General features: G+C 42.2%; 1 protein-coding gene across 3 annotated transcripts in view; it reads left to right on the top strand.

Moving 5' to 3' along the window:
* The window catches only part of GOLGA1 (golgin A1), a 35,088-nt gene extending 9,073 nt beyond the window's left edge, over positions 1 to 26,015 (top strand). For all 3 annotated transcript variants that reach the window (XM_075184771.1, XM_075184769.1, XM_075184770.1), the window contains 18 exons: positions 2,266 to 2,298; positions 3,914 to 4,042; positions 4,183 to 4,352; positions 5,171 to 5,282; positions 5,786 to 5,881; positions 6,832 to 6,957; positions 11,103 to 11,198; positions 11,670 to 11,765; positions 12,119 to 12,214; positions 12,659 to 12,811; positions 13,557 to 13,652; positions 17,371 to 17,473; positions 17,874 to 18,034; positions 18,595 to 18,747; positions 21,280 to 21,339; positions 23,305 to 23,460; positions 23,709 to 23,795; positions 25,366 to 26,015. In XM_075184771.1, coding sequence (XP_075040872.1) covers positions 2,266 to 2,298; positions 3,914 to 4,042; positions 4,183 to 4,352; positions 5,171 to 5,282; positions 5,786 to 5,881; positions 6,832 to 6,957; positions 11,103 to 11,198; positions 11,670 to 11,765; positions 12,119 to 12,214; positions 12,659 to 12,811; positions 13,557 to 13,652; positions 17,371 to 17,473; positions 17,874 to 18,034; positions 18,595 to 18,747; positions 21,280 to 21,339; positions 23,305 to 23,460; positions 23,709 to 23,795; positions 25,366 to 25,446 — 2,004 coding nt within the window. In that variant the 3' untranslated portion in view covers positions 25,447 to 26,015. The remainder of the gene's footprint in view (positions 1 to 2,265; positions 2,299 to 3,913; positions 4,043 to 4,182; positions 4,353 to 5,170; positions 5,283 to 5,785; positions 5,882 to 6,831; positions 6,958 to 11,102; positions 11,199 to 11,669; positions 11,766 to 12,118; positions 12,215 to 12,658; positions 12,812 to 13,556; positions 13,653 to 17,370; positions 17,474 to 17,873; positions 18,035 to 18,594; positions 18,748 to 21,279; positions 21,340 to 23,304; positions 23,461 to 23,708; positions 23,796 to 25,365) is intronic.

Here is a 26,015-nt window from a genome sequence, read left to right as displayed (position 1 = left end):
TTCCTCCCACATTCCAAAAACATACTGGTAGGTTAATTGGCTGCTATCAAATTTGACCCTAGTCTGTCTGTCTGTGTCTATATTAGGGAATTTAGACTGTAAGCTCCAGTGGGGCAGGGACTGATGCGAGTTCTCTGTACAGCGCTGCGGAATTAGTGGCGCTATATAAATAAATTAATGATGATGATTGGGGTCGATGGAGGAGTCTTCATTTCTTTAGGATGCATTACACCAGCTATCAGTCATATTAACGGTTTCTTCTGTGCATAGTCATTAGTCCTATGATAGTTCTCCTTTCCCCATAACCTGTAGTGCTATGATGATCTACCCCAGGAACTCTACCAGCACCTGACTGCAGCCTCTGGACTTCTGGGCTTCCTAAGCAGAGTAGCAGGGAGGGAACCTTTCATTTCTTTTCTTGAGATTCAGTGTTCTGGGACAGGAGGTGTGAAAATTATTGGGCACAGGTTCTGCATTCACTAATCTCCAATTCCAGTAGGTTAGATGCTCCCACGCAGCAATTAATTTCATTGCTCCTCATTCAGTTAAACATAGCGGCTCAGTAGCTGTGAAAAGGGAACAGTGGGAGTACCAACAGGAGGACATCCACCAGCGCTCTGCATTGCAGAGGTCTTTGCAAAGAGGGGGTTGTTGAAAAAAGGCCAATCCCTTTAAAATAAATACAAAAATGCTTAAAAATTAAGCTGCTCTGCAGCATCTTATATCCATGTTTTACATAAACTTCACAGAAAGTCAGTTGACTATAAATTACTTACACGTACAGTTTAATTTCCCTGTAGTCACTTAATTTCTCATTGCTTGAAAAGCCTCTGAAATTAGAGTAGATCAACGTGCACTAAAAACTTGAAGGGCTAGATTTACGAAGCTGCGGGTTTGAAAAAGTGGGGATGTTGCCTATAGCAACCAATCCGATTCTAGCTGTCATGTTGTAGAAGGTACTAAATAAATGAAAGCTTGAATCTGATTGGTTGCTATAGGCCACATCCCCACTTTTGCAAATCCGCAGCTTAGTAAATCTAGCCCGAAGTCTGCTGTGAATTTCTGATACTTTGGAGTCTCATATGCTAAAAGCAGTTTATGCTTAAAGTGTACAATGGGAAAATATATAATTGTGTTATACCGCAATATAACAAAGTTTAACAAAGGATTACATAAATATTACATGTGATAGAGAAAAAGGAGAGCAGTCTTGATACAAAGACCGTACAAAGGCCTTCTGAAGAAAAGTGGGAGCTGTCAGCCACTCTTTGACTTCCGTATGTTAAGTATGTCTTGAGATAACCCAGGTCGCTTACCTCCCCTGTAAACAATATCGAACCATTGATTGTAAGTCTTTGAAGAATTTTGGGTGGGATGTCTGTTGAAAGACTTTGAGGAAGGTGCAACCGATATAGTGAAAAAAACTCCTTTTAATAATGTTTAATCTATCTAACCAGGAAGACCTCTTGGCTCTCCCAAGTAAGACAAGTCTTTGGCTCATCTACAGAGTGAAACCCTGCCTTGTTCCTTTGCTCCATTCACAGTCAGTGAAACTAATAAAGTACCCCAGCAACATAGTTGTGATGTAGTAAAAATAATAAGTGTTTGTTTATATAGCGCCTTACTGCCAGCAGGACTCAAAGCTCTTTACATTGTTGCAGAGGGTGATAAAAGCAACTTATATATAAAGAATAAGAAATTAAAAAAATGACCACTCTGCTAACCTAAACAGAGAGTCACGTGTCCCAGATTACTATGAACCTGTGAGAAGAGCCATTAGCCGTACATAACTCTTCATTCAGACATATTTTATAGCTAGGCTGGGAGCGATCATGACTTCCACTATATAAGCTCATACATAAGATCTACTAAATATAAGATTTGCACATGATGTGAAGACAATATATGAAAGTCAGCTTTTTTTTTTTTTTTTTTTATAAAAGTTCTATGAATTGTATTTAAATAAATTGAAGCAATAAAAACAGAGTTCAATCAGTTTACAGCAGGTTTGGGTGTTTGTGCAAACTAGCAAGGTCAATTTACAAGAAATATTACATATACCTCATAATAGTTTGCTTCCAGTGAAGTATTTCATTATGGAATAGATTTTCAGAATTATGATGTCCCAGACCTATAGATTGTTTGTTTATGTCACTGGCTTAAAATAAATATATAAAATGTATCCACTAACTCTGTATACTTGATTATATAAAATGTGTAATTATATAAATCAAACTGACTTCTACTTGTGTATTTTTGTTTTAGGAATGGATATTAAAGCTTGCAAATCTTGAAGAGGTAATTTATTATTTTATAGCATCTAGAGCCTGATTCATTAAGGATCTTAACTTGAGAAACTTCTTATACCCCATTCATACTGCACCAAAAACCCGGGTTTTTGCAGAGGCAGGCTGAAAAACCCGGGTCTTGGTGCAGTATGAATAGTCCAACCACAAAATCCCGGGTCTAAAATCCCGGGACTTAGACCTGGGATTTTGCGAGGGGTAATTCCCGTGTTGGCCCCTGCTCGCCTGCAGTATGAATGGTGTAACCCGTGTAATTCCCGGGTCTCACCATTCATACTGTAAAAAAAAAAAATTGTGAGGTAAAAAAAAAGATTTTAATTAATATAAAATACATAAGAAATGTTTACTTAACTTATTTTCAGCCAGCGGTGTCTCCGGTGCGTTGCCGGCTGTCAGGGGGACCTCTGGGTACTAAAATGACGTCTAATGGACTAGAAATGACGTCATTTTAGTACCCAGAGGTCCCCCTGACAGCCGGCAACGCACCGGAGACACCGCTGGCTGAAAATAAGTTAAGTAAACATTTCTTATGTATTTTATATTAATTAAAATCTTTTTTAACACTTTTTTTTTTTTTTCTAAAACCCGGGTCGGGCAGGTGCAGTATGAACCCGCCCGACCCGGGAATCTTGTTATCTATACTGCGCTGTTCCCCGGCAATATCCCAGGTTAACAACCCGGGATATTGCCAGGGCGGCAGTATGAAAGTGGTACTATTTCAGTCTCCTGGACAAAACCATGTTACAATGCAAGGGGTGCAAATTAGTATTCTGTTTTGCACATAAGTTAAATACTGACTGTTTTTTCATGTAGCACACAAATACTTGATAGCTTATTTATACACTGAAATTTAAAGTTGATATTTGTGTGCTACATGAAAAAACAGGCAGTGTTTAACTTATGTGCAAAACAGAATACTAGTTTGCACCCCTTGCATTGTAACATGGCTTTGTCCAGGAGACTGAAAGAAGAAGTTTCTCAAGTTAAGATCCTTAATGAATCAGGCGCCTAGTTTGGAGGTGGCATGAAACCCCTAAGTGAATGCCTTTATTTAAAAATTCCTTTCCCTTTATTCATGTGAAGGTGATCCGTTATGTTAATTCTCCTGCTCGCTATCTGGTCACTCTGTTTTGTCTAATTGGTATTTGTCAGGCATGATGGGGTGTAAAAGTTGCCCTCTGTTTGTTTGTTATTTTCTAGTGTATATTTTAGTGTGATATGTAAAGGGCCGAAGAGAAGAAAAATATCTGCTGACACTTACATGGCTGTTACCAGTGCTGGTGATTTACTTATCTCGTTCAGTGACCTCGCTTGTGGGAGGCATTGACATAAGTTATATATGTGGTAGTACCACACTGACCGCATGCGGAGTGTATTGAGTCTGCATCCGGCTTTAGGGTTCCTATGATTTTATGTCACCGCCCATCCCCTAGTCACAACGAACGCATGTTAAACCTCAGTGCGCTGCATTTAAGTTCAACTTTAAATGTTTCATGAGCAAGCTCTGGAATAATCTGTCCAACAGAGCCAGCCTGTTTAGAACAACGCTGCCCTGGTTTCTGTTACAGGTGGGAAGTAGCTAAAACTTTTTCTATTTGTAATCAAAGGAAAAGAGACAACTGTCCCATCAGGTGGAAGAGATGAAGAAACAGAACATCTCTTTGTTTCAAAAAAGAGAAGATCTGGATGAGTTAGAAGTGTTTCAGCATCAAGAAATGGCAAAAGTCAAACATATGGTAAGAGTAAGGACATTCAGGGTATTTTCTGTGGCTTGGTGGAATAGGTCATCGTTGTACAAACCATTAATTCTCATGGAAAGGCAGTGTGTTCTCCCATAGTTTAATTGACCTTTTGATCTATGGGCTAAATATTGCAGCTGTTAAAGAAAGAAGAGTTGCTCAGCAAAGCAGAACAAGACTTGGCACTCCAAAGGATAGAGGCAGAGGTATCCCGGTCCGATCTTCAGGACACCCAAAGGTTGGCTGCCAAGCTGAAGGAGGATCTTCGTCAACTGCAAGAGGAAAACTCGCAGCTGAACGATCAGAAGTGAGTAGCGATGGAAAGCAATATGTTTAAGTGTACATTATTCTAAGTTTCTTTACTTTTCCATGCCATAGGATTTTAACCCTGTTTGCAGCAATGATGCCGATTCGGTAAGGATAATACGTATTTGTTAAGACTAGTGTACACAATTATCCCAACAAACAAAATTAGGTCATGCACAGTGATTGTAAATGGAGGTAAATGATCTGCTGATTATACTTTTGCTTAAAAAAAAATAACAATAAAAATGTTAAAATAATTGAGCACTAGGGGCCTGATTCATTAAGGATCTTAACCTGAGAAACTTCTCATTTCAGTCTCTTGGACAAAACCATGTTACAATACAAGGGGTGCAAATTAGTATTCTGTTTTGCACATAAGATAAATACTGACTGTTTTTTCATGTAGCACACACATATCAACTTTAAATTTCAGTGTATAAATAAACTATCAAGTGTTTGTGTGCTACATGAAAAAACAGTCAGTATTTAACTTTTGTGCAAAACAAAATACTAATTTGCACCCCTTGCATTGTAACATGGTTTTGTCCAGGAGACTGAAATAATAAGTTTCTCAAGTTAAGATCCTTAATGAGTCAGGCCCCAGATCTGAAGGAGGAGCAGGAGAATACAACCTGGATATTTCATATGGTAGATGACCAGAGTTCTACCAGGTGGAATTGAGGTGCAACAAAGCGACGTGTTCATTAGAGACATACAGCCCAAATGCTGACCTGTAAATTACTATTCCCAGAAGCATGTGCTCCAGTAAATACATTGCATAACTGGAAATGCTCAACAGTGTTTTTTTTGGTTACACAGAACAGATCTGACAGCAGCTCAGGAAGGAGCAGAGAAGAAGATTACAGAGCTGGAACAGAGGCAACAGGAGCTTCAGGATTTCATCCAGCGACTCTCCCTAGACTTGCAGAAGGTCAGTGACCAGCGCCATCGCACTCTCCTCCCAGCCACTCACAGTATGAATGAGATGTAGCCATTCAGGGCACGGGCCAAAGAGATCTTCCGGTGTCACTTTTAGTGCGGTTGAAACCACAAATGCGGTCATCGTCCGACCACATTTACCAGCGTGTCTGATAATGACATGGTCGATTTTGGTTGAACTATTGTTTACAGAGGTGATTGTGGGGATTACACACTGCAATGTGGCACCAATCGCCCAATATCACTACAGATATTGCAGCGTGCCTGACCATCATTGCTTCCAACTCGTATATATTTTCCTACCCTTGTCATGTGCTTTGCTGCCTTTATAGTCACTACGTGTAGGATGTACTCTCATTAGCAATCTATGTTCTAATTGCTTTTCCAGTATTTGTTGTTTTATAGATGTTGAGTTATAGTAAGAGAGCGATCATATGACATTGTTGCCATCTTTGGAGTTACATATATGGTTGAGTATTGCTTTCCTCTCTTTAGAGCCAATCGGCAGCCTCCAGTAGTGAGAAGAGACTGAACGAGATCCAGGAAGACTTTGAAGCTCTAAAGTTGCAGCATGAACAACTTAAATCTAAGGTAAGTTGTAGCTCCCACATATTTTTCACATTAGCATCAGCTGACTTGGATACTTCCTGTTAGTGTCAGCTGCTGTTGAATGGTTTCCGCTGATCAGATATTTCACATCAGTTTTTAGTGCTGAAGGCTGTGTCTGTTTTATCATTTTAATTCAAACAGTCGAAAGATATCGCTATGTCTATGAAGCACCTTCTCGATAGATGTAGTTTGAGAGAGGTTTTATTTTTAAAACACGGTCACAATGTTACCGGAAAACATTGTAAAACATTGACGGTGATGGATCCAACCTGCAGCAACTGGTAAACTGACTGTTCATAGGTCTAGACCAGCCTGTAGACAATCGGAACATTACAACATTGGTTAATTATATGGGTGACCTCTGAACCACAGAACACCTGTTTGTGTGTGTTCATTGCCATAATGGGCTCTTTAACACTGTTACATCTGAATACCCACCCACTGCATGCCCCATGTAGAGCTCCAGCACACCTATCCATTGCTGTCTCTTGTATTAGGCGCGCACACTTTTATCTGCCAGCCTGTAATCAATGTCCCCAGTTCTGCTATAGACCTCCAGGACAGTAGTGCTGTTGCTTTATCCCAAGGTGTTTGATGAGCGAGCAGCTGTTTCCAATTCTCCCACTGCCGGACTGACTTGAACACGGCGGTGGGATATTTGAAGCAGTGGTTCAAGTGGAAGCTGTGTGACGCTGGCCTGTTGGTGGTACCTTTAAAATTAACAAGTGCCACGGCATTCACTGCACAAATGCAATACAGGCAGCAACAAAATTTGTGTAATAAAGTTCATACAATATGTTCAACTTGTTGTTTTTATAGAAGTAAAATCTATTCTGCTAATTAAGTAATTGCACTGTGGGTACATTTATTATTGTGGTGGGGGGGGGGGGGGGCAGCTGTGAGTGTTTGCTGATTGTTTTGTTGTACACCAGATGGCTGTAGAAGTTAAAGAAAAGGATGGATTGATTGTTCGTTTACAAGAAAAAGTCAGCTCGCTGGAGAAGACACTTGAAAGTAGTTTCTCTGGAGAGGAGGGACTGCAAGAACTGCTGAAAGAGGTGAGCAAATGATAAAAGTGCCAAACCAAATACCCCGGCATTGTTTCTTCTCCCCATGTTCACACACAGCAGATGGAGAAGATCAAACAGTTGGTGCCAGTTTCTAGCACGGGTATATTTCTGTACAATCAGCCCAGTTTGAGATTGAACTGTTGCTGGTCATCAACAGCAGGGCAAAAAGCCATTACAGCATAGATGGGGCTCCACAACATAAACCTAAGACCCAGCTCACTTCCATTTATGTTTGTCAATAAAATAGAAAGGGTCGGGGGAAGGACAAGAGCTGGGCTTAACCCTGTTAGATCTAAAAATCTGATCCAAGTTTGCCTGTGGTGTCAAGTATAACTGGAAGCGCTTCAATCAGCTGGAGAGAATTGACACAGACCAAGTTCTGTATACAAGGAATATTCTCTGATTTATTGATACAAAGATACAAGTTTTCTCTTTCCTGCCATTGGGGGACACTGCGAGACATTGGGGTATAGTAGGTGGGACTAGGAGTCTTGGCACTTATTAACTTCTTTGTTCCCTACACTCCTCCCCTACTATGCCCCTCCTCTCCAGCTCAGACCTCAGTTTTTTCTAAGTGCCTTTTATAGCCTACTGAATAAATTAATCCTACGTCATAAGCATACAAGTCTATACTACTAGTCTATGGGAAGCGCTACTGATTAACTTTCTCACGTATTCTTGAGCTGTTTTCTCCCCCTTCTAAGGACAGATGGGCCTATTATTTTTATCTCAAGGGAAGCTGGATGTTCATCTCCTATATGCCACAAGGGCACAGCTCCCACACTACCAGCTGAACATGAAACTACTTATTGTTTTCATATCTTGATACATTCTTCAGGTGTTCTCTATGTCAGCCCTCAAGGCCATGGGCTTACATCTTGTAATACTGCAAACCAGCAGAAAAATGAATAATCTCTTTTAGCAAATAATATTTCTATGCAAGTTACAATAAATGACTGAACAAAGGCCTTATGAGGCCTTAACAAAAAATCATATTTAACAATCCCAAGAATACAAAGGTGCAATCAGGGCACAAGCTACCGATAATGGAAAATACAAACTAAAATCGGTAAACTCAGGGCCCCCATGCTGTTCCAAACTTGTCCAGACAGTGATGCGAATTAAACAAGTTTGATTATATAACGGTAATACCGAGCTCATCAATGTTTCCCAGAACTTGCATGGAGGACAGCTCGGTGTCCTCCCACTGCAACAAGACTACACGTGTAGGATAGCAATGTGTCTGGAAGAGTGCGGTTAGCAAGCCGGGGGGCCCTGGTTCCTCTTCACCTAGTAGACATATAGGATTCAGATATTTGTAAGCCTCGAAGTCCCTTCAAGAAAACAGAGACACCCACAGCATGTGAAAGAAGCAGACTATTACATTATATTCAATAAGTCCCGTCCTACCGGTATACGTTCATTTCATATGGCTGCTGAACTTTGGACCAAAGCTAGATTTCTCCAATACAAACCACTCAACAGTGTGAAAAGGCTTTTCAGAGTGGATGAAGGTTACAGCATGGATTAGAACCACAGCCTCAACAAATGAATGTTTGTCATCGTACCAGGCATAAAACAAGATTAATTGGGATGGATAAAAAGGACACAACGTTGCTAATAATTTTGCAAGCATTTTAACACCATTAGAAAGCAGTGAGTTTGGTCTACAGAGCTCACACTCCTACAGATCTTACCCTTCATAGGAATTACAACTATTGGGGCTTCAACTTGACTGGAAAAATTCCTAAATCAACTAAATAGGGGAAGGAAATGCGGGGAGGGGGGGGGGGAGGGGTAGCTTTACAGTATTATATTTTCCCTGCACTTGAAGGACCCAGATGTCTCCGAGTTAGGATGGGCAGTTATAGCATTCAGAGTCCCTGTCCTCCATGAAACAAGTCTCCAGGAACCTACCAGCATTTTCTGACCGTTTGGGGAGCTGCGCATACCAGGACCTCAGAAGGCTTTATTAATCATAGCGGGTGTCAATCAGGACACTGATCCTTAATATGATAAACGTCACTAAGAGCACAGAGCATGTCATCATTCTTATCCAAACTTCAGTTCATACAGCAACTCTTATTAAGAAGAAGTAATCTGTATCACTAAGACATCCTCTTGGAGCGGTCATCAGTGGGAGAGTCACTAGTCGTTGCTCTGCTTGAGCCGCAGCTTCCTCCAAGTCTTCCTAATGAATGAAAAGATTCCAATGTGCTGATATAAATCTCCCCCAAGTAGTTTTCCATTAGTAGAAAGCTGGGTGCTTACAAAGTGTCCAAGTAAGCGCCCCATAACTTTGTAAGGAGAAAGAGACCACCAAAGGTGAGCGGTCAAACACTTCCCTTTCCACATGTTTAGCAGAATTGGCCGGAGGGAGCTGGTTTGTTGAACATAATCCAAGGTCAAATCTGGATATTGTCTGATGGGATGAGGGATGAGACCAATAATTGCCATGTATATCTGGTCTGTGCCCACTCAGAAATAAACATGGTATCACAGTGGTTCCTGTCACTGCAAAGAGGACAGAGGTCACCATGAAATCCTAGAGATAGTATATCAAGAAGCCGGGGGGGTGATACACGGTGCCCAGTGTAAAACTACCAGAAACCTTAATCTCAATCTTAACTGTACTCAGAGGAAATATGGCTTGTTTTAGAAGCCAAAATTAATACCTCTATTACATAATTGGTGAACACTGCATGGTAAGCAGAGGCTACTCACTCTTAGGATCTTCTCTTAGAACCCATAAAATTTGTCTCTTACAATAGCACTATAAAGGTTTTATAATGCTGAAAGAGCTTAAAAGACTAGTTATTGGCTATACGTGCCCCAAACTTTCCATAACAATACAGGACTGTCCCCAGAAAATGTGAGCAGCTTGAACAAACAGGGAAGGACGAGGAGATACTTTTACAGAGAAACCTTAGTGCAAAAAAAAAAAAGAGTTGAAATAACTCCACTAACTATATTATCACTCTCCCATCTTTAATCTTCAGCTGAAGATACCAATGCTTGCAACCTAACGCTCGCAGGGGAACACTATTCGATCACAATGTGGAGTATAATCAAAAGTATAGTAGCAACATTAGTTCTTGCAGTTCTTTGGACACATTTAGTTATGTCTGTGGGGCTGTGGAAAGCATCGATGTGCACTCAAAAGTAATGTGGTCCCCTCACAATCCAGCAGGGTTTTGGCAAAGCCCAACAATTTGTCACATAGGTATCTATCTATCTTGTAGCATCAAAGGGACTGCTAAAGAAATGCGCAGAATCACCAATCTCTACTTTATTGGGCAGGATGCATCCAATAAGACTTTCGTAAACTGACGCCCTATCATTAACAAGGGGGATAATTTATTTGCTCCAAAGGTTGACTTCAACCAATCCTCAAAGAAACTCGCTGTGTTTGATACCACAAGCCCCTTGGGTAGGCCCACCAAGCGAACATACCACATCCTGGCCTTATTTTCATGATTTTCTGTCTTTTGCAAAGCCCATTTCATTGTGATCTGGGTTTGCTGTTAATATATAGTGTTGCAATCTGGTATCTTTTGCATGTCCTACAGTAGGCGTAAGAAAGAAACCCAGCTTGGAGCTCCTCAGTCTTTGAGGCATGTATGGTACCAGTCTCTAGTAGCTAGAAGTACCTGACTGAGAGATGGTTTGGGCAGAGAATCGTGCTACTCCGAACAAGAGGCAAATTGAACCACAGGGCCTCTCCCGGTCCAGAGAAACCACCTTTACAGGTAGTGTCGGCGTCTTGGACCGCATGCCGAAGGCAGACAAACTTAAGATTCACCGATACATTAGACTGCATAGTTGGCGAACCACTCTTCAGTTTGTGGAAGGACTAACGAGACGTTGGTTAGGATAAACACCTAGGATAAATGAAAAGCTGAGAGCTCATAGGAATTAATATAAACCTACAGATAAGAAGACACATCCATGTACACTGTAAACTATATCCATATTAGCGCACTAACCAAAGTGACGTAAAATGTAAGTTCCTTATAACAATCCTTCAAAGAGAAGCATGTAAATGTCTAGTTTGGTGGTCGGTATTCCTTAAAAGCCGTTGTATTTGGTGGATTTGCCCCTTCCAACACACAGCTTGGTGTTACTATCTGCAGAAAGATGCCCTGGAGGAGAGGCTGAATGAGACCACACAGCAGGTGCTTGAGACCAAGACTCTGCAGTTGAACACAGTCACTCAGATGGAATCCCAGGTAAATGTCCAATATACCAATTCATAATACTGTGACAAGGTCTAACGCACAACAACGGTCAGACGTGACACAAGTTTGTACTCTCCTGCATGTAAATACTGCTTGGAGTAATGTTTATAGTCTAATAATCTTTATAATAAGTATGGCGTGATGTACCCCTTACTGGGAGCGGAGCAGGGGATGGGGGGGGTGCCTAGGCACACTGGGTATAGATGTGGGCAACCTGTAACTTTAGGGCCCACCGTACTGGAACTTATAGTTTGATAATAGTTAATTTAGTTGTGTCCGCAGTGTTTTCTTAGATCAGAATCTCCGGCTCTTGTCCTAATGATCAGCTATCCTAACAGCTGAGGGATGAAGGGTTATCTAGCAGTATTTTATAGGACTTGTACACACAGATGTTTTCCACGTAGCCATGGTACGTTCAGTCTGAACTGTGCTGACTGCTTCTTTTCATTCTACCCTTTAAAGACTGCAGAGCTAAACAGCAAGTTGCAAGAGACTCAAGATTTGCTACATCAGAAGGAGAAAGCATTGGACCAGTTTAAAGATGAAAGCGCCTCAAAGGTCAGAGCGTATTATTTGCATTTCCCTAACTGTATTTTTCTAAGTGTTTTTCGTTTCTTGTTAATTATAATAGTACATGTGCTTTAATTGGGTTTTTCACCAACCATTACTTGGGGTTAAATGCTGCAGGTTTTTGCGGCGGGGTTGGTGTTGCCTATAGCTACCAATCAGATTGTAGTTGGCATTTATTTAGTACACTCCAGAAAATGCTAACTGGAATCTGATTTGGTTGCTATAGGCAACATCTCCACTTATGAAACCCGTCAGAAAATCTCAGCTTGATACATTTACCCCATGGAGTTTAGATGAGAGAGTTGCCGTTCTGATTTATTTTATTATTTTTTCTCGAACAGCTCAAGCATCTAGAGCATACATTGCAGGAAGTCAGTGAAAGGCTACTAGTTGGAGAAGAGAAGCTTAAGGAGAAAGAGGAAGAAATCAATTCATGTGTACGTATGTATATGTTTTTCTATTAATCTCAAACTCTTACCACTGTTTCTAATCTACATTCATGGAGGGCTGCTGACCTACAGGCACGTACGCACATAACGTCATTGCTGGTGGCTCAGAAGATTCCTAAAAGAACTATATTTTACTTTCAAATCAATACTTACCAATCGGAGGGGTTATTTACTATTAAAATACAGCTGTTTGCATACCCCATAACAGCCAATCAGACATTCGCTTTGATTAGCCTTATGCAAGCTAATGTCTGATTTGTGTTCTCTGGTTATATGCACATTTCCCTCCTTCTTCTGTCTCGTCTTTGGTTTACTTTCGATTGAATGATAAATGTTTCCTGAAACGTTAAGTGATGTTTTATGATGATGGCATATTCACGAAGACTTGAAAGTTGTTGTTTTGCTTTCTTGGATCCTGGACTGTACATTCAGCAGTCTGAGCTGAAGTCTGAGACCAGTAAACTGACACATCAGCTGCACCTTGTGAAGCAGCAGTGTGCGGAGAAGGTAGAGCGGCTCGAGGCCCAGGTGTCTGCTCTGGAAAGCGCTCGAGATTTCGATAGGACGTCGTCGCAGCACAATATCGTAAGCAGTGTTTTATCTGGTACTTTATTTCTTATTATAAATCAACAATAAACATATAGGGGATGTCAGAAAAAATAGTTAAAGTGCTAATAAATCTAAAGTAGAAGCTTATTTAAATATTTACGTTCCTACATTATTAAGCCAAAACTTAGGTATGTTAAGTTTGAAACATCAGCCATGGGGGACACAGACCTAACCAATCCCGCACAGACAGTAAGACGTGTTTAGTTGCCTCCGTAACGGTTGCGAAGCCACTCCACTGCGATGTAACATCGCGGATCTCTTTTCACACCTGTATGGGGGTGCAAGGAGAAATCTGTGATGCCGAAAACGTGCGCAGCCGCGATAACATTTGGCGTAATCCAGCGTAACATCGGGGCTAATTAATTACCCCCCTCCATGAAAACAAACCAGGACACTTTAAAACAAACCTGTTCTTGGTTAATTCTTTTCACAAAGTACGTCATATTTGATAGGTGGGTGTTGGGTTGCTAGTTAGTCACCTACATATATGCTATAGATAAGTGACCAGGACTTCCATTACATTTATTCAGATGTTCCCTGGCCTGTTGTACGACCAGATTTTACAAAATCACTCCTGGTTTGGAAAGAGTTGGTGGATTCTTCAGACATTTATTGTATCCTCTGTTTTTGGGTTCGGTTACCTAGTTGACCCATGTAGAGCATTTAATTTCAATCAACCTGTGTTTTGATTTAGTCGACTTTCTGTCGTCCTCTTCTACAGAGTCAACTGGAACAAGAAAATGAGTCTCTAAAGGAAAAGCACAAAAACCTGGAAACTGCTCTAAGGATGCGTGAAGCTGATCAGGAGAGGTTGAAGGTGTGTTCATGTACAACAAGATTTACTTTACCCTATCTTCTAATTGTCTGTGTCATAAATAAAACCTTCCTAATTATATATTCTTTGTTAATAAGGTGACCAAACTATCTAAGTCTATAATATTCAGGACCTCTGCCAGCTTAGGGCAAGTATTTTCACATCTGTATATTTGTGTTTAGAGAAGTGAGGAACTTGACTTGGGCATATTCAGCCGGCTGCAGAATGCCTCCGGAACGGTCGCGAAGGCACTCTGCACCGATGTATCATCGCGGATTTCTCTTCGCCCCCCCCCCCCCATATAGGGGTGCAAGGAGAAATCCGCAATGTTGAGGTACAGTAGTACCTGAAACTCTTACTGAAGGACAAATGAGTCAATCACTGAGCTACCTGGGAAGAAGCAACCACTGATCTGCAGTCCAGGGACTTATTAATTATATGGTTTAGCTTATAGTAATAGGACATAATTTGTGTGCTTTGGGTTTAAATGAAAATCTATTTCTATATTAAACCAGGTGGGGGTCTGTTGCAATGCAAGACTTTTCAGATGTAAAATCAATAAAAAATGCAAACTAAAAAGTTATTCCTCTGTATTTATCTTAGTTTGTGTATTTGATGGGGCCTAGATTACATAGACATTGGTGTACTACATAGTGCCCAGCATAATGTCACGTGCGCATATTGTTATGTGTAGGGTATAGCTTCCATTTACATCTAGAACTCCCTTATGTTTTACTACAAATGTTCTGTATGAGTTAGTTTATAGAACCTCTAATAATTCCAAAGATTGCTGGAGAAAAGCCAACCAGTAAGAGGTCATCATCACCATTTATTTATATAGCACCACTAATTCCGCAGCGCTGTACAGAGAACTCATTCACATCAGTCCCTGCCCCATTGGGGCTTACAGTCTAAATTCCCTAACACACACACACACAGACAGACAAACACAGAGACACAGACTAGGGACAATCTGTTAGCAGCCAATTATCCTACCAGTATGTTTTTGAAGTGTGGGAGGAAACCAGAGCACCCGGAAGAAACCCACGCAAACACGGAGAGAACATACAAACTCCACACAGATAAGGCCATGGTCAGGAATTGAATTCATGACCCCAGTGCTGTAAGGCAGAAGTGCTAACCACTATGTCACCGTGCTGCCCAATCACATAATAAAGATCTACACAATGATGAATGTGGCTTATAATACACACATTGAATGCAGGTGTTAAATTTTGAGTGGTTGATGTCTATTAAGTAAGGTGTGCATGTCAATATGCCACCTGTGGTGATTGTTATACATTGCATCAATCCCTACCTCAGCTTGTCTCATGGTTTACTGTAATTCCTCATTGTTTCTGTTCAGCAAGACGTTCTAACATAGTAACATAGTTGATGAGGTTGAAAAAAGACACCAGTCCATCAAGTTCAACCTATTTTGGATCTCCTGCGATCCTGCACTTATATTTGAACTTAATCCAGAGTAAGCAACCGCCAATCTGTTTCAGTTGTGAAAATCCCCCAGACTCAATATTGCAGTCCTATTTTTACCCTATATCCACTACTATCCCTCATTTTAAATTAACGGTCGTATCCCTGGATACATCTTTCCGCTAAAAATTTGTCTAACCCTTTCTTAAACATATCTATTGAATCTGCCATCACAACCTTCCCTGGCAATGAATTCCATATCTTGACTGCCCTTACTGTAAAGAACCCCTTCCTTTGCTGGTTGTGAAATTTCCTCTCCTCTAACCTTAGGGGATGACCACGTGTCCTGTGTATGGTCCTTGGGGTAAAAAGTTCCCATGAAAGCTCTCTGTATTGACCCCTAATGTATTTGTACATAGTAATCATATCTCCCCTTAGACGCCTCTTTTCTAAAGTAAACATGCCTAAACTGGCTAACCTTTCCTCATAACTTAATGACTCCATACCCTTTATCAATTTTGTCGCCCTTCTCTGAACCCTTTCTAGTTCCAAATTATCTTTTTTATAGAGTGGTGCCCAGAACTGTACTGCATATTCAAGATTACCAACGATTTATACAGTGGCAAAATTACACTGTCTTCCCTTGCATCTATGCCCCTTTTTATGCATGCCAATACTTTGTTTGCCCTTGCAGCTGCTGCTTGACATTGAGCACTATTGCTAAGTCTACTGTCTACGAGCACTCCCAAATCCTTTTCCATTATAGATTCTCCTAAATTAATTCCATTTAATTTATAGATTGCGTTCTTGTTTTTGATCCCTGAATGCATAACCTTACATTTATCTATTACATTACATTTATCTTAAACTCAACCTCGCCAAAACCGAACTCATTGTCTTTCCTCCCCCTCATATTTCCTCCCCCTCTGACCTCTCAATCACTGTCGGCTCCTCCTCTATCTCCCCTGTCCCCCAACTTCGCTGCCTCGGTGTCATCCTCGACTCCTCTCTCTCCTTTGCCCCTCACATTCTCTCTCTTGCTAAATCCTGCCGCTTTCAGCTGCGTAACATCGCACGCATTCGGCCCTTCCTCTCCCAAGATGCCACCAAATGTCTTATTCACTCTCTGATCATCTCCCGCTTGGACTACTGCAACCTCCTCCTCATTGGCCTCCCCCACTCTCATCTCGCTCCCCTTCGTTCTGTTCTTAACGCAGCCGCTAGGCTTATCTTACCTTTCTCGTCGCTCCTCTTCTGTCTCCCCCCTCTACCTAGCCCATTCACTGGCTCCCCTTCCCCTACAGAATCCTGTTCAAGCTCCTCTCTCTCACATACAAGGCCCTCGCCAACTCCACTGCTCCCTACATCTCGAACCTCATCTCTATTCACGCTCCATCCCGCCCTCTCCGATCTGCCAATGACCGTCGCCTCTCCTCCCCTCTGATCACCTCCTCCCATGCGCGTGTACAAGACTTCTCCCGCGCTGCCCCCCTCCACTGGAACAAGCTCCCTCCCTCCATCAGAACATCCCCTAATCTGTCCAGTTTCAAACGGGCTCTAAAAACCCACCTCTTTCTCAAAGCCTTCCAGTCTCCCACTTAACTTCCTACCTTTTTCTGCCTCTTCCCCCTCCCCTGACTCTGCCCCCGTTCCCCCTTCTCTCCCTCTCATCCCTGTGTCTCTCTGTCTGTCTACCCCTCCCCTTAGATTGTACGCTCCCTTGAGCAGGGCCATCTCTCCTCCTGTTTCCTTCACTTCTAACTCTGCTCTCCAGCTACCTTTCCCCCCACCCCTCTGGGGGTCTCCCCGTCATCCGTGCCCTTCCTCTTGGGCTCCAGCGCTTGCTGGTCTTCCCTCCCCCTCTCTCTAGCTGTGCTTTGAGCTTACTGAGTTACTGTGCTTATTGTTTATTGTACCGTGCTGTCCCACCTTGTATTGTACTTGTTTGTCCCTGTATGGCGCTACGGACACTTTGTGGCGCCCTATAAATAAAAATTAATAATAATAATCTATGTTAAACCTCATATTCCATTTGGCCGCCCAATCCTCCAAGTGAGTGACTGCAGACATAGGAGACAGAACTGCTCAGTATATAACAGATGAGTGATGGATCATTGGGCTACTTCTGTGTACTTACTGTGTGATGACCCTGGACTTGCTCATAGACCTAAAGAAACATTACATGCGTTCAGTATATATTGCCCTAGCATTTATTAAGGTGACCGTTATTGTGCCTTATAATGTTTGTACAGAAGGTATCGACATTCATCAATCCTCTGTTTAATGACAGGTGGCAGACTTGACGGCTTCAATTGGGGTGACTACCCAGGAAATCTCCCTAAAGAAGGAGGAGCTCTCCAGAAAGAATGAAGAGGCGGCCACACTGCAGGGAGGTGAGCTCCCATATTGAAGTAGTATATAGCATGTACAGTTGGAGGCTCCATGCGCCTCTACCACTGACAGTCCGCAGCCTCAAGAGCTTTCGCTCCATTTAAAGCTGGAATTATTTATTATCAATGAGATCATTGTTCAGCTCCATTGTCTTAACTTACATTGTACCTCCATCTTTTATTAATTGTCTGCATAATACTGTTTCTGAGTAACCAGATCTGTGTGCATATTTAGGGACCATTTCATAGAGCCAGATACAGATGTGGTAGATTAGCAGTGATCAGAATGTATAGCCGGGTGCGCATTGTTGTCTACCATTTGGAATACAGTCATGTTGTTTTACCGTATCGTTCTGTGATCACCGTCCATGGTGCTGTCTCCTTACTTGTCTATTCTTGTTAGATTATGATGTCATCGTATTACGAATGCAGCAGTTGCAATCTGAACTGGAGACTTGCAGAGCCAACATGACCCAGAGCCAGGAGACTGCAGAGAAACTCGACAGTGCTGTCAGGGTGCAGCTACAGGAGCAGAAGGATGCGCTACTGGCAAGCGAGTCCCAGGTATGACTAGAGCTGTGACTATTTACTTGCTGGCTTGTCTGGTCTCATACCGCAAGGTAAAAGGTGATTGTAAGTGGTTCATACTTACAGGTGGTTGCGTGTTACCCAGAAGGTGACCCTGCGTCTGTGCTTGTTGAAATACTTTTCTGTTGATCACTGTAAAAACTGCCAGTTGTATAATTACAGCAGTTTTCATAGTGATCACCTGATCACCATTTCCACAAGGTACTAGTAAAGACCCTTAAAGCCGTACTACCACCTGGAGTATTATAGGTCCACCTCCCGCGCGGAGCTGCGCAGACTAAGAACCAGGACTGTGTGACGCTCAAGGGGGCTGTTTGACTAATCGCGGACATTGCAGCTTTTGAACCTCCCACTCGCACCCTCTTCCACAGCCTTTTAAAGTGGTCAACGAAAATGTTTGGGGGATAGCTGCATGAAAATTATGTTGGTTGGAGTTCCTCTTTAATAATTGTGCAGTCCAGAAGCCTTCTGATTTAACGTACTTTTCATTATGTTATGCAACAAGCTTTATTTTTTTCCACTGCGCGTTTTGCTAGGTGTCCTCACTGCAGGAAGAGGTCTCCACTCTGCACGAACGTCTGCATGGTACAAGCACTCGGGAACCTAACGGAGATGTGACCGTGGGTGATATTGTGCAGCTACAGAAGGAGAACCGAGAGATGGAGCAACAAATTGCAGAAAAAAACAAGGTGAGGTTGGCAGGAAAAATTATATATATTTTCCGTGCCCTCTATATACAAGTGGGACTTGTCCTTCGCCCACAAGTGGTGCAAAGGCATTAAAATTATACTTGCCTTTAGGTGGTCAACTGGGGCGGGGCTTCAGAACGTCATTGTGGTGACATCATTAAGCCCCACCTACTCACACAATGCCTACAGAAAAATAATAAAGGACTAGGGAATGGGAAGAGAACACCAAAAATGCTCTGTCACCTCCATCTTGGACCCTGAAACTCAGGGACACCCTCCTTTGAATGAGAAGAGTCCACCTCTGTGCCCCTTAATAGTTATTATCTGTTGATTAGCAGACAATAATACTCTTCACTACAGAAAGTGTTAGTGCCCAAGCTGCGGGCAGGGCCCTCTTACCTCTCTGCATTACCCAGTATTGTTTTATTACTGTGTTTGTTTCCAACTGTAAAGCGCTATGGAATCTGGTGGCGATATATAAATAAATATTGATGATGAAGTGCCCACATCTCCCCAATCCTGGCTTCAATAAACTCAGAGGATACCCTTATTTGATGCAGTAGGTTGTCTAGTTTTTAAAATGTTATGCTTGTTACCCATATATTATGCATCTCATTCATAGAAAAAAAAAATGCATTCTTATTTTCAAACAGATATTTTATTATGAAAAGCAATGTGTAGAATCCTGGCCCTTTGTTTATTTGGAAAGGAGGATTGATGTCAAAACCACAAAATAAATCGCACATTTGCCTTTAGTTTACTTTCTTCCGATTTCCATTAAATGTTTTTTTGGCCATTTTTGGTAGATTTGTTTTGTAGTGATGGGTGGTATAAGTAAACTAACGCTATTTTCTGATAATTCAAAGTCCTCTGGGAAAAAAAAAAGATCAAGGTATAACTTAAAAAGATATACTAAGGGCACTAGAGATGGTAATAGTCAAAGTGTACCTGATGGTGAAGTCTGCTAACCCCCAAAAAAAATATATAGAAAACAATCATGCACAGGTGGTCAATTAACTAAAAACTGTGAACTGCGGTAAAAATAACAATTTATTATATAAAATATTACACAATAAGAAAACAAATCAAAAATAATAGAAAATAATCTCAAATAAACTTGAAATCTCATATCAATAAAATAATCAATAAAAACTAAAATGTCCAATCACTCATAAACAGCATGCATGAGTTGAATAGAGGACCTAAAAGACCTTCTATTGCCTGATGAGACTGAAGTATATAATAGCCTGAATTAATTCAGTTCAATGTTACCATGAGTGGTCATGGAGGACAAGGTGTATCGCCTGAAAAATTATAAAACTGTCGCTAAAATTGCAAAAACTCACATAGTGAATGACGGCAGTAATGTAGCATTGGAATCACGCATGAATCAAGAAGATGGGGTAATACACAGGTCTCAGATAATGGCCAGCTTCTTGGGAAAATTTGGAGACAGTCTTACCGGACCTCTGATCGTGAAGCCCAGGTCCCTAGGCCACTGGTCGCTAACTCCGTGGAGCTGACGGAAGTAAATGATGTATCTGGAAGGCATTCCTAAGTGAAACAATGCTGAATCACAGAGTTCCGGGGCTGAGGGTATGTTCTCCGTCCAAAGAATCTGGATGAGTGCGCACAATATACACAGCTTGATAAAAGAAACAAACCACTGGAATCTTGGCCAGAGTGATGGATTGGATGCTTTTCAAATAGCGATGTAGCATACAGGTCTTGCACGTTTCCTTGCCAGGGGGGCAACTTCCTCAGAAACAAAACAAAAACATGGAACGCCGATCATGGAACTCTGATTTAGCATTGTTTCACTTAGGAACGTCTTCCAGCTTCATTATTTGCTTCCGTCAGCTCCACGGAGTTAGCCGACCAGCGGCATAGGGAGCTGGGCTTCACGATTAGTGGGACTGCACAGAGGTCCGGTAAGACTGTCTCCAAATTTTCCCACGAAGTTGGGCATTATCTGAGACCTGTGTATTCCCAGATCATTTTGATTCATTAGTGATTTCAATGCTACATTACTGCTGTCATTCACTATGTGAGTTTTTGCAATTCCAGTGACAGTTTTATGATTTTTCAGGTGCTACACCTGCTCCTCCATGATCACTCATGGTATCATTGAACTGAATTAATCCAGGCTATTATATACATCAGTGTCATCGGGCAATAGAAGGTCTTTCTGGTCATCTGTTCAACTCATGCTGTTTATTCAGAGTGGTTGTACATTTTAGATTTTATTGATATGTGATCTCAAGTTTATTTGAGATATTTTCTATTTAATATTTTTTTATTTTGTTTTCTTATGTAATATTTTATATAATTGTTATTTTACCGCAGTTTTAGTTAATTGACCACCTGTGCATTCTTGGTTCTTTTCAAGGTATAACTTGTATGGGTACCGTACAATGAAATCACTGATATTGACATTGGAATGTGGCAAAATAGCGGCAAATGCTTTTCACGGTTTGCTCTCCTTTATACAGTAATACTAGACTTAGATTCACATGGTTTATTCTCCCATAGACTATAAAACAGCTTCAGCAGAGGATGGCAGAGTTGAAGAAAACCTTACAGAAGGAGCTGGTGAGTAGGTGGATAGATAATTTGGTTTAGTGTATACTCTTAAAAAGGGTCCCTTCACCTTGGTTTCTCCTGATGATTCTAATTAGATTACATGTCTGGACCCAGTCTTCCAGGTTATTTTTTGCTTTTAGACCCACTGCTAATCAGGTAATTAGTCTGTCCATTGTGACAGCGCACCTCCCCGCACTGCTCCTTATCTCTTCCTCTTGTTTAATTTCAATACTTGCTCTCTCCAAGATAACACGCTTGTATGTACTAAGTAGTACATAACAGTTACACAATATGGAGATAAAATGGGAATGAGCATGTTCAGAAGAGCTTTTGTTTTGCTTTGTCTGCCGCCTCTTCTCTATTGAATAAAGACCTTTTATTTACGGGCACTAAATGTAAAATACAAGGTAAGCTAATATTAAAAGAATATTGTAAAATGCACAAGTACATCTGTAAATGTTCCTGTACCTTGAAAAAATTAGATGTTTGACATCTACATTCACTATACAGCTGATTACACGCTATTTTATTTTTTCTGTTTTAACAAACATTTCTAGTGCCTGCAATGTCATTTAAAGGGGTTGTTTATATTTTGGACAACCACCCTCTTTAAAGCAGATGTCCACCCAAAACATTTTCCTATAATACCACATATCGACAGTGGCCTTTTACCCCAATACATCCATTGATTTTACCTTATTAATCCATAAGCAGTCTCCTGACTGCACTTGTCAGTCTTACCTGATAAGTCCGTGTGTCCCTAAAGGTCCCTATGATCCATGACCGCACTGACTGATGCAACGCTCATGTGAGTCTGCACCCAGAGAGCTGTCACAATGTTTCCTGTCCATTGCAAGCGAGTACATGAACGTTAGAGTTTCCATGGACTCGTGGGTATTGGTAACCCAAATGTTTTAGAAAACTACTCAGCTATGACATATTCAGAGCCTGCTTTCCATATATTTTATGCAATGCTGGGCTGGGTTATAAAAATTCTACATGCTTGAAAAAAAATATAAAGGTTATTTTGTGTAGCAAACTTTAAAAAAAACAAAAACACATGAATCTATTAAATGCTATATTCCAAATGATTACATTTTACTGGAGTTTTTCATATAGCAATTAAGGCTTTTAAGTTCCAACTTCCAATATACCAAGGGACAGCTTCTGCTGATACATGGAGCGTGATAGGGAAGTTGTTAGCAGCCGGCTCCTGATGGGATTACATCGCCTCCCTCTGTACCTTGATACAGCCGTGCATTGTTGGTCACTTGGGGTGAGATAGGTGGGTTACCTCTGAGGCCCCATGTACAATCTCCTGTCTTGGTCCTTGCATAGGAGAACAGGCTTTAACAGTAAGCACTAAAACTATGAACATTGCAGTAGCAGTTTTATATAGGGTAACTTGTACTTTAGATGTATTGGTCCTACAACTTGTGCAAGTTTTAATGTGTTTTAATACTTAAGGTAATCTAAAAACAAACCCAAAAAATGTACAACCCCTAATGCGCAGAATAGGAGGTACACTAAATCAGGCCTGGCCAACTTGTGGCTCTCCAGATGTTGTGAAACTATAAGTCCCAGCATGCCCTCCCAGCTATCTGATGAAGCATGTTGGGGCTTGTAGTTTCACAACCCCTGCAGCGCCACCGGTTGGCCAGGTCTGGACTAAATACAGTGGTGTTCACTGGACACCACTGGGTTCAGGGTTTGGGCTACCATAAAAGGGCAAAAACGCATCTTGTATTATAATGCAACTTAATTTAATGAGTTCTTAGTTGGGGTTTTCTTTATTTCTTTGAGTAACAAGATATGATTAAAAAAAAAGTAGTGTCCTACTCTCAAGTCTCAGAAATTCATGGTACTATATTCTGTGACCTTCTCATTATCCTTGTGCGTGACTTACAACTGTAGGACCCAAACCTACTTTCTACAGCAGTTCTTCTCTACCTTACTAAACTGTTTTATTTCTAGAGACTTAAACCAGAAACGGAGGAGAAGTTGAACCCCGATCCACCAGCACCTTCTCTCACGGTGACCAATAACGCTGACCTCAATGACTTAAGAGAGATAAACTTTGAGTACTTAAAACACGTTGTGTTGAAGTTCATGTCCGCTCGGGAAGCAGAGGTGAGGAATTGTCTGACAATGATGTAATGTATGGAGGTCAGCGGTGTTTAACACAACCTATCTTTTTATACTTTCTTTTCATCTTTATGAATCATGTGAGAGCAGTGTTCTGTATGGCTTCTGGGAGATTTAACCCTAAAGAGTCACAGGTTACTGCCACTGTTTTAGGCCATGTCAAAAGAGGACCTCTGAATGAAAAAAAGCTTACACAACCACTAATTACATGTTGTTTTAAAATATGTTTTTAGGCTTTCCATCTTATTAAAGCTGTATCAGTATTGCTCAACTTCTCTGTGGAGGAAGAAAATATGCTTAAAGAGACTTTAGAATACAAGGTAAAATATTACATAACACCGTGCCAGTTTCTGCTTCTATTCCTTAAAATACAAAGCTGAAGTACATCAAATAAAATGCCTCTTTTGATAGTTTATTCCACTCTCTTGCCCATATGTGAATGTTACAACAAAATGACAGCTATAGACTATCTAGTTCTGCATATAATTTGTTTCTAAACACAGTAAAGTAGCGCATTTGAGTATTCACCTGCAGACCCCAGCCCTTTTCAGGTTTATGCCCCCGTTCTGAATGCTATTTGATAAGTTAGAGCTAGGGCTATGGGGGGAGGGGGGGTAGAGTGTGTAACAGAGAGGGAGGGGGGAGAGTGCGTAACGGCGGGGGAAAAGGGGGGAGAGTGCGTAACGGAGAGGGAAAGGGGGGGGGAGAGTGCGTAACTGAGGGGGAAAGGGGGGGGAGAGTGCGTAACGGAGGGGGAAAGGGGGGGGAGAGTGCGTAACGGAGGGGGAAAGGGGGGGGAGAGTGCGTAACGGAGGGGGAAAGGGGGGAGAGTGCGTAACGGAGGGGGAAAGAGGGGGGGAGAGTGCGTAACGGAGGGGAAAGAGGGGGGGAGAGTGCGTAACGGAGGGGGAAAGAGGGGGGGAGAGTGCGTAACGGAGGGGGAAAGAGGGGGGGAGAGTGCGTAACGGAGGGGAGGGAGAGTGCGTAACGGAGGGGGAAAGGGGGGGAGAGTGCGTAACGGAGGGGGAAAGGGGGGGAGAGTGCGTAACGGAGGGGGAAAGGGGGGGAGAGTGCGTAACGGAGGGGGAAAGGGGGGGAGAGTGCGTAACGGAGGGGGAAAGGGGGGGAGAGTGCGTAACGGAGGGGGAAAGGGGGGGAGCGTGCGTAACGGAGGGGGGAAAGGGGGGGAGAGTGCGTAACGGAGGGGGGAAAGGGGGGGAGAGTGCGTAACGGAGGGGGAAAGGGGGGGAGAGTGCGTAACGGAGGGGGAAAGGGGGGGGAGAGTGCGTAACGGAGGGGGAAAGGGGGGGGAGTGTGCGTAACGGAGGGGGAAAGGGGAGGGGGAGAGTGCGTAACGGAGGGGGAAAGGGGAGGGGGGAGTGCGTAACGGAGGGGGGAAAGGGGAGGGGGGAGTGCGTAACGGAGGGGGAAAGGGGAGGGGGGGAGTGCGTAACGGAGGGGGAAAGGGGGGGAGAGTGCGGAAAGGGGGGGGGAGAGTGCGTAACGGAGGGGGAAAGGGGAGGGGGGAGTGCGTAACGGAGGGGGAAAGGGGGGGGAGAGTGCGGAAAGGGGGGGGGGAGAGTGCGTAACGGAGGAGGAAGGGGGGGGGGAGTGCGTAACGGAGGAGGAAAGGGGGGGGAAGAGTGCGTAACGGAGGAGGAAAGGGGGGGGGGGGGGGGGGCGGTGCTTTCGTGAGGAATGGCCAGATGAAATTATTCTTTCAGATGCCATTTTTTTAGTCCATCCAATTTGGGGTTTAGATCTGTATAAATGACAACCCACCGGGAACACTAGCTTGTATGAGATCAAATCACTGTTTAGGAAACTTGACAATTTTACATTTTGAGGACTATGAATGCATTCCATTCAGGTGTAATTGTTTCCTTCCAGATGTCTTGGTTTGGCTCTAAGCCAGCTCCAAAGGGTACAGTTCGTCCATCCATCTCCAAGCCGAGGACACCGTGGTCTTAAGTGGATGGAAATGTAGAAAAAGAACTGCCTCTTTTATGACTGCACTTTCTATGAAAAGGACATTAACCGCTGGAAGGTCTGGATGTGTTCTAACCACTGTGTGTTCTATGAGCTTTTCCAAACCTGTTTACAATCCGGGTATCTCGGTGGTGACTTGTTTTGGTTTGAGTGGATGATCAGTGTTTACTCAACCAGCACAGACATGACAACCTCAAGCATCTGTACATACGATCCTATGCAATGGAAAATTCCTGTACTGTTCCTATACTGTATATGAAATGCATTCAGGTAGAGCATCTTGACGCTAATTTAAAACTATTTCTCAGTGTTCCAGAGCTTCACCCATGTAATACCTGACCAGCATTCACTTCATAACACTAACACCAAGAAGAATTTTATTTCTGCATCTCGCTTCATCTTTTTTAATACATTTCCAAGGGCTTTTGATAGAGACAAGATCCCATTCACGGCACAGTGTAATATAAACTCTTATACGGTACAGCATAAGATAAGCAGTGCTATTCCATGTTACATGCTGTCCCTCCAGGGCAATAAAGGAGGAAACTTTT

Source organism: Mixophyes fleayi, chromosome 9, assembly GCF_038048845.1.
Source record: "Mixophyes fleayi isolate aMixFle1 chromosome 9, aMixFle1.hap1, whole genome shotgun sequence".
NCBI classification, from domain to species: domain Eukaryota; kingdom Metazoa; phylum Chordata; class Amphibia; order Anura; family Limnodynastidae; genus Mixophyes; species Mixophyes fleayi.
The sequence above is the reverse complement of the archived record's forward strand: the minus strand, read 5'-3'. Positions and strand labels throughout refer to the sequence as shown.